We start from the raw sequence: 9,017 nt of genomic DNA, 5'->3' as shown, positions 1-9,017 counted from the left end.
ACAAATTTAAAAAAATAAAATCTGCCGTAATTAATAAATTCAGTTGCATAGATATTTCAAAATAAAAGCTGTAATAAATACATTCGGACATTTATCTCCAAAAGTTGAATCTGTTCATCTGGACGTAGCGTTTTGTGGGAGAAACGTTTCGTCACTCATCCAAGTGACTTCTTCAGTCTCAGCTGACTGCAGGTTCAGTCAGTTCAGTCAGTTCAGTGGGCTGGTTTCAGTCATTATGCAAATGTACTGTTTATAAGGTTTGGGGAAACCTGCAGTCAGCTGAGACTGAAGAAGTCACTTGATGAGTGACGACGACGTTTCTCCCACAAAACGCTACGTCCAGATGAACAGATTCAACTTTTGGAGATTTACCTTCCTGGATGATTGAGAATGCATCAAGACATTCGGACATTTATATACAATTTCAAATCCCCCCCCCCCAAAAGAAAGCTGCACCAATAGTAAACCATGTACCCATGCTGAAAATTTTCAAAACAACTTTTATTATTGCGTAAAAAAATGAACACAGAACTTTGACACTTTGGGCACCAGTTTCAAGATAAAAGTTGTACTGGCTGATTAAACATTAAATGGCAGTGTCAAAATAAAATGACCACAGTAGAGTTACAAAAATAAGAGCTCAAACACAGAATGTGTTCTCAAAATTAAAGCCTTCCCAATAATAAAGACTTGAAAAACTTTCAGAATAAAATAGCTGAAATTTTATTACTTTTTAGGAAAAAGCGTTTAAATACCAAAACTGTTACTAACAAACTGTGTGGAGGATCACTTGGCCTCAGTCGCTATGTGGCCTTCGACCTCACAAACATCACATAGGTTCTCCTCGATAGTGAATCGCCCATGGCAATTGTCGCTTTCGCAGAGACAAGACACTTCCTGTTTTTGCAGTGAATCGATCTGGACATTGGCAGAGTAGTCCCAGGTGAGCTCAGTGCCAGCCACCACGGCCCTACAGCAAGAAAACAAAGAGGACAATTATTAAAACGACCACTAATAGTAACCTACATTAACGTCCTTCCTCTTCCTCACCTGCTGGTGAAGAAGGCAACGACGGGGAAGGCGGGGTCGTGGGAGTCGATGAAGATGTTCTGGATGAAAAGGTTCGGCTGGCAGCTGTGCTGTGGGCGGGGTTAGAGATCACATTACATCAATAATAACAATACTAATACTAATAATAATAACAATAACAACAACAAGAAGAGGAAGAAAATTTCTTCTTTATTTACATAAAAAAAAATATAAAATATGAACTAAAAGGGGGAAAAAAAAAATCAAAATTTAAACTAAGCAGTTAATATTCTGAAACTATTTTTAAAATAACTACCAACTATAAAGGAAATGTCCAAAAATGCTTTTTAGAAAAAAATGACCAAGCAAAAACAAAACACAATTTTTTTTAATTCTTAAGAAAGTTTTAAAGATGCAAAACAATCTTGCCAACAAGATTAACACAATGCAAGTCAAAGCTATTACTGTGTTAATACCTGTTAATTGAAAATTTTACATCCAAGTGTTGATAAAAGTATAAAGAAAATATTAGAAACTCATATGTATATATATATATATATACATACATATACATACATATATATATATATATATATATATATATATATATATATATATATATATATATATATATATATATATATATATATATATATATATATATATATATACATATATATATATATATATATATATATATACATACATATATATATATATATATATATATATATATATATATATATATATATATATATATATATATATATATATATATATATATATATATATATATATATATATATATATATATATATATATATATATATATATATATATATATATATACATATATATATATATATATATATATATATATATATATATATATATATATATATATGTATATATATATATATATATATATATATATATATATATATATATATATATATATATATATATATATATATATATATATATATATATATATATATATATATATATATATATATATATATATATATATATATATATATATATATATATATATACACACACACACACACACACACACACACACATATATATATATACATACATATATACATACACACACATATGTATATATAGATATATAATTTTGAAATTACTAAGCAAATTACTAAATACTTTTTTATAGTTTTCAATTGTCTAAAGAAACCGTCAAAACTGGCAGAAACATTTGAAAGAGAGCATTAGTTTAGTTTTTTAAGTGTGAACCTGTTTATAAAATACAGTTATAAAATATTTGAAAAAAAATGTAATATACCATATTTTTCAGACCATTAAGCGAAACAAAACAGTCAGATAAGTCAATCTTTACTCAACTCATTCTTCTTGCTTCCTCCACTTCCGTACCATTGACTCATTAATGTTGAATTCTCTCGCAGCTGCTCTATTCCCAGGTTGTTGCAGTATATTAATGACTAACCTCGTATTGTGGATGGATTATCTCAGTTGTTCTCCTGACTGAAGTTTGGTCCGTTTACAACATTCTGCCATGTGATTAGATTTGTCCCTAACCATCGGGAACCCTCACGTTAACTTTTATCGAGTGGAAAAAAGTTAGCGTTCATCCACCAGCTTCACCGTTTTTGTTATGCTAACATAGCTGTGTCACTAGCGATCACGTAGCACATCATCACATACCAGCTAGCCCAACTTCAGTAACCCTACAAACGTCACTGGTGTTTAGTTTTCTGCCTTCATTTATGTTGGAAGTGATAGCAGAGCTGTACGTTACACTCGTTTTTTTCAGAAATCTCTCAGTCAGAACATGCTATATCATGTTTAGGTGGAAACTAGCGAGAGAACTTCCTGCTAACTTCTAACTCCGTTAAATTTAATAAAATCTGTTTTCATGGATGCCTGGATGTTAAACTTAATTGTTACACCTGGTAAAGCAGCAACGCTGATCATTTTATTAAAGATGAAAGAATTTAGACAGTTTTCAACTCTCAGTGATGCTGCAGTGTTCGTTTGACTTTGGGACCTGAAGCGGACAAAGTTTTGGACCCAGATTACTCCGTGAGGCTCCTGACTATGGTAGCCATAATGCTCCAACAATCCATCAAGCGGTGCGGCTTCATAGCTTACCAAAGTCGTACTAAAAGACTTTTTGGCATATTTTTGAGCGCCGTGTATCACATAAAATCGGTTTGAGGTCAGTAAGTACAACTAGAATTCATACATAAAACGCACTGTCGATTTTTAAGAAAATTAAAGGATTTTAAGTGCGCCTCAGAGTGCAGAAAATAGGGAATATGTGCAAAAATATTAATGACATGTCTAAAGAATATTTTAACTAATATTTAAAAACACATACACACACACACACACACACATATATATATATATGGCTAAATGTTCCTGATCAGCTGAACTCACGTTGATGAAGCGGCTCACGTTTCCCTCCTGTCTTGCGTCCACAAAACAAACTTCGTCCACCTTCGCTGCTCTCTTTAAGCTCATGCTCGCCTTTGTGCCATTCACACCAGGGCTCTCCGACATCGATGCCACTTTCTCGTCTTGCTCTCGATCACCTGACACACAGTAGCCAATCGTTTACCAGCTGTGTTAATGTTTCATTTGAGTGTTTTGTGTGATTCATTACTGACCTGATGAAGGAGATGTCGGCTGCAGACCTCCAACCAGCACCGCCTGAATCTGACAGAAGAAAAAAAGAAGCATTTTACTTTGACTAAAGGTCACGAGGGCACAAAAATAAATTAATTTAATCAAATAAGTAGAAGAAATATTCAAAAGAATGCAGGACACACAAATGATTTAAAATAAAACAAGAAGTCTTTTAAAAATATTCAAAGGAAAAAATAAAAATATGTAAACTGAAAACTATATTCTCCATACAAATACAAATGAAAAAGATTTACAATATAATAAAATTTGTATAAAAATATTGGACTTAGAATATGTAAAAAATAATTCTGAAAATAAAATAAAACTTAAAGTAAAGTAAATGAGCCTAACAAACCTCTTCTTGGTCTGTGGTGCTGGAGCCGCTGTCAGAGGGTCTCTGAATGACAGGGACATGCAAAGTAGGTGAGGTAGGCGGAGACATAGGCGGGGGCGTTTCCAGCACATTGCGTCGGCCCTCTAGCACAGGTGGGGCCAGCCACTCCGTGACGACCTCCACCTCATCGTCAGACGGCAGGTCGGACCTCGTCAACTTTGGCGGCGGTGGCTCGGTGGGATTCGGGACCCTCTGCAGCACCACACCTGGACACGGATCAGAGGACGAGTTTACAGAATGTCGCCTGGGTGGAGCCACTGAACGCTGAGCCACACTCACCTGCGTAAATGCACACAAAGGTCCCACGGTCCAGGTCGTCACGGCAACGCACCCCCCAGCCACGGTTCTGGGTCTGGAAGACCTGGAGTCGGACTCTGATGCCTCTCTGGACCAGACGGTTCTGACAGCGAGATCGGTCACAGCCGCACCATGGGCCACACTCAAAGAGCCTGAAGATGGATCACCATGGTAACACTTTGTCAGCAAATCAGTGAATCAGTTATTGATCAATACTTCCATTGGGAGACCTAAAGCTCATGCTTTAGCTCCTTTTGAAAAACCTTTATTTGTTCACCTCACCCTGATGGGTTGGCCTGTAACAGCCTGTGATGACGATAGTGGCTCTCTCCGGAAGTCAAGGCCACGCAGGCGCAGCGCTTTGCATCACTGCAGCCGTCTGTGCAGTCACAGCACGCCTTGAACAGCTTTGGGCCGCGGCTTAGGAAGCAGCCATGTGGCCAGCGGTCCTTCCTGTAGCGGAATTCAGCAGGCCGGGAGCCACCGTCCCCGACGCACAGCTCCACCGGTGTTGGCTCCGCCCCTCGGCTCAGGTCCTGTTCAGGCTGCCGAGGGCCCCCTGGCGAAGGAGGGTCCAACCGCACGGAGGAGTTAAAGGTGAAGAAGTCAACCTGCAGGAGGAAAACTGACCCAGTTTAAAGACCTGAAGGAGGAATATACAGAGAGACACTGAACACACCCAAAAAATCGTCACTCGTCTATTGACCTGCAGGATGTCATAGCTCTCTGTAGCCTCCAGGAAAAGCATTACGTTGTCATGGTTACGGAGGCTCAGCCCACATGGTGCCTTGTAGATGACGTCCCAGTTTCCTATGTCTTCCTGCTCCTGGTCCCCGTGGTCCCAAGGCACGCCCCCTTTGGCCGGTGAAATCAGTGGCATGGCAGTCAGCCTCTTGAAGCCGCAGAGCAACGGGATCTTCAGCGGGTTCTGGCCCCAGAATAGCGCCATGGACTGACTCATGCTGGGTAAACAGGGCAGGCAGGACTGTAAAGCGGAAAACAGCTCACGTTATAAGGATTTTAAATATTCAAATATTCAGGAATTTAAAAAAAACCTTTGGCTACAAACTGTAAGTGATCACTGTTAAATTAAATGCCCCCAGTCTGGTACAGGGACTGACTATGATAGTTTCTTTCTTTCTTACTTTTTTTTTTTTTTTCTCCAAAGTAAAAGTCATGAATTAGGTAATGGACATCATGAAGATGCTTTAATGCTTTGTCTCAGGATAAAAGCCCCAAGTTACGTACAGTAACTTATAAGGACGGTCTGATGTATGTCAGATTTCTAAATTAAAAAAAGCTATTTGATAGATTTCACGAAGATAATTACAAGGATCAGGTTTTCAACATATTCAAGATTCCGGTTAGAAACTGAAAATGAACAAAGTGTTTTCAGGCTGTTAGATTATCAAGATTCAGAATAAAAGCACCATGTAAGTTGAAGGAACTCACCAGAATGCTAAAGGATGTAAGCTTTCAAAATAAAAGCCCCAATAGTCACAGGAATACACCAAGGTACTTTCATTTTTATAAATGCAGTCCTCAGGTTAGATCTTAGAACTTATCAAATACTGCTTAGCTTTTCAAAATAAAAATTCTCCAGTTAGTTAGATAAATTATAAAATGTGGGATTAAAGAAAAGGTGAGTTCATTTAACTTCCTGGCATTAGAAGACCTAGCTAAGAATGAATGCTGCCCCCTCATGGTGAAAGTTTGAGATCAAATAGGGCAAAATAAATTCTCAGGCTGATTCTGAATCAGATTTCTCAAGGAAATGACATCAATGTGAGTTTACCTTGGAGCAGGTGTGGAGGTGGTACTGCAGCTGGACAGGCACGAGGGGAGGCAGCAGCTCCTCTCTGCCAGCAGGAGGCGCTGTTGGACTGGATAACCCATTAAAAGGAGGCAAGAAGGAGGAGGAGGAGGAGCAAGAGGAGGAAGGGCTGTGTTGAAGGAAGTCACCTGGCAGCAGCTCTTCTGGGGAGGAATAAACACTCAGCAATAGTCAGACTCAAACACAACAGCGAAGCCTTGAGATTTACCAGGGTTTACCTGAGCCAATGACCACCTGAACCACCGAGGTGTCCTGGTCCTGGAGGGAGGCCAAGGAGGAGCAGTCCAGATGCTCGAGCAGCTTGAAGGCCTGGACGTACTCTGAGAGAAGACAGAGAGAAATGAGGATGAGGAAGCTCGCCAGAGTCCTGCTCGCTCGTGTCTGATATGGATCAGAACCTTTGTCTGTGGCTCCGCCCCTCTTCAGCATTGCCTTCAGGTGCTCTAGGTACTTGAAAACCCCATCGAAGACCTGATCCACATCCTCATTGTTCCAGAATGCTTTGGCCTTCTCTGGACAAAATAAATGACGGTATCAGACGCATGAATGTGTAAATAAACAATCTGGACCCCCAACTACTGAACCTGGACTAGATTAACCAATAAAAGTGTCTGTATGCACATTTAACCTAACTCTCAGCATGTAAAAACAGGGAAAATGTCATATTTCACTCATGTGTCCATCTAAACCTCATCAGACCAGTTATTCATTTAAAAAAAAGAAAATAAAAGAAAACAAACCACATAACCTGGACCTCTTAAATATGGACTAGACCCCAGAGTGTTTAAACCTACTAACAAAGGGGTAAAGTTATAGTTTAACCAATTGTTTTCCATGTAAACCACATAAGAATGTGTCTAGATTAAAAACCAGGTAACCCGGGTTTGTTGGATGTGGACTAGGACAGTGTAAACAGACTCTTGCTGGTTTAAAACCAGCTTTCAGCCGTTATATTGTACCTAAACCACACACACACTCGCATTTCCTTGTGTGTGTCTAACAGGAAAGTTCTGGGGCTAATGTAGCATTAGCCCGGTTAAACCCGGGTTAGCTGTCTGTGCAACGCTCTGCATCTCTGAACCCCCGTTATCCGCTCCGGTTCCGTTTGTACTTCAGTTCTTACCGACATATCCCGGATCCAGTGGCTCATCCGTTTCCATTGCAGCATTAGCCTGCTAGCACTAAGCTAACAATAAATAAGCTCTCGAGCCCACCGCTAGCTTTTAGCTAACAGGTGACCGCGGGTGCAGACGGACCTGCAGTTTGACTACCAAATAAGTCAAAAGCAGCAGTTCAAATTAAACCCGAGCACCAGCCAGCTCCACGTGAACCCAGCAGGTTTATTCATTCATGCAGGAGGCTAGTCCGCTCGTTGCTTTTAGCTAACGACTGCGCCTAACAGCAGACAATACATTGAAGCTGCTGGAAAACTTATTAAAGCATTGCAGCAGGTATTTATAGTTCAGCAAGACGATACACAACCTGGCATCACGCAGTATAAACACTCCTGTCTTAACCGTTTGAAGTTTTGAGCTTACGTGCCCCGTACCGGCCACCGTACTGAGGCTTCAGGGCTTCAGCTCCCTGATATATATCTGGCAGGAAATTCGAAAGCTCTTATGTACACGTTATTAAAGTTTAAGTAACAGCAGACAGAAGGACAAACACATATAAACACACAGAGTACATGAATATGTGACTATAACAGCCATTGTTAGCATGTTAGCTAATAATGGCTGGTGGTCCTTCTATACTTAGAAAAGTACATGATTTCAGTCACTAAATACGCAGAGTGGTAAAACTAGTTAAATTTGCACTGCAGCAAAAGACTCTCATATACCTGATTTTAAAGCAGCAACAAAAGCTCCATTCTGTTATTACAATCTACACATAAATCCTACCCATGAACCTGACAATAATCCATGCACAAATACTAAAACATGCTGTACATCTGCTGTGTAGATCACACCTGCACTGGGACAAAATGTAAACTGAGCTGTTGTATTATTTAAAATAAAAACAGCTCCTGAAAAGCCCACAAAAATGACATTTTTCGCTTGTACTAGCTTCCTGACAACCAAAGTGCGAATGCCAGATGTAGCAGGTAAAAAAAGTTGCAAATCCACTTGCTTGATCTGATTTTGTTCACACATTTCTTTTTATTAAAGAGTCCCATGCAACCCTGTTACACCAACCTATTAACCTGGAAAACACACACACACACACAAAACATACAAAACAAAGGAGAAGTGACACAATCGAGTCACGTGAAAACACCATGGGTGGACCAGAGGTCAGTCCTCTTTCATATATTTTGTATTTTTCCAGTCTTTGCTGACAGTGCACAAGGCTTTATCTGTTGCCTTTGTTACGGTTTATTAGATTCTTGAACATTAAGTTAAAGATGGTTGCCCTCATTTAGCAATTCAAACAATATGTTTAAAATCTGCTTTTTCAGCTTTAGGAATATTGGTAGCAGGGTGACTCCCAGTAATAAAATATCTCATAAAGTACCTTTGAGTCCTGAGCAGAACAGATCTAATTGTTTGATGGTGTATTGTTTGTTTTTATTGCATACATTAAAAAAAATTAAACAAATTGTTTATTTATTTAAAGTTTTCTAAGCCCAAATTGTTCTCTAAATGTAGAATGACATAGAAATTAAATATTAAGCATAAATAAACACTGATGCTGTTATCAGAGACAGGCAGCCCCGAATATAACCTGTTGGAATTCAGGAACAGCAGATTTGCAGATGGGAAAAGACTTAAAACGTTATTTTGG

The 9,017-nt window shown here is 38.8% G+C and overlaps 1 protein-coding gene across 3 annotated transcripts; it reads right to left on the bottom strand.

Moving 5' to 3' along the window:
- Window positions 1-480: 480 nt before the first annotated feature.
- On the bottom strand, window positions 481-7,805 carry setdb2 (SET domain bifurcated histone lysine methyltransferase 2). Of its 3 annotated transcripts, none has more exons than XM_031745809.2 (12): window positions 7,357-7,804; window positions 6,632-6,745; window positions 6,452-6,553; window positions 6,195-6,373; window positions 5,106-5,384; window positions 4,682-5,010; window positions 4,382-4,551; window positions 4,064-4,308; window positions 3,690-3,738; window positions 3,460-3,614; window positions 1,051-1,139; window positions 481-970 (listed from the first exon to the last, which is right to left on the bottom strand). In XM_031745809.2, the coding sequence occupies exons 1-12, from the start codon at window positions 7,391-7,393 to the stop codon at window positions 787-789; spliced, it is 1,932 nt and encodes a 643-aa protein (XP_031601669.1). In that variant the 5' UTR covers window positions 7,394-7,804; the 3' UTR covers window positions 481-786. The 3 variants fall into 3 exon arrangements, with proteins under 3 accessions (XP_031601669.1, XP_031601668.1, XP_039462849.1); XM_031745808.2 differs by having other exon boundaries at window positions 6,195-6,376; window positions 7,357-7,803; XM_039606915.1 differs by having other exon boundaries at window positions 808-970; window positions 1,051-1,134; window positions 6,195-6,376; window positions 7,357-7,805.
- Window positions 7,806-9,017: the final 1,212 nt, after the last annotated feature.

The sequence above is a fragment of the Oreochromis aureus genome, linkage group 23 (assembly GCF_013358895.1).
Source record: "Oreochromis aureus strain Israel breed Guangdong linkage group 23, ZZ_aureus, whole genome shotgun sequence".
NCBI lineage: Eukaryota > Metazoa > Chordata > Actinopteri > Cichliformes > Cichlidae > Oreochromis > Oreochromis aureus.
This window is presented reverse-complemented; position numbering and strand designations above follow the sequence as displayed.

What these genes read in the sequence shown, in the direction of transcription:
- setdb2 (XM_031745808.2), bottom strand. Translation starts at nt 7,393, where the DNA reads ATGGAAACGGATGAGCCACTGGATCCGGGATATGTCG. An exon ending in TTACAGGCCAACCCATCAGG is followed by an intron (nt 4,552 to 4,681) that starts GTGAGGTGAACA and finishes ATCCATCTTCAG; the next exon opens with GCTCTTTGAGTGTGGCCCAT. An exon ending in ACGTGAGCCGCTTCATCAAC is followed by an intron (nt 1,140 to 3,459) that starts GTGAGTTCAGCT and finishes CCCCGCCCACAG; the next exon opens with CACAGCTGCCAGCCGAACCT.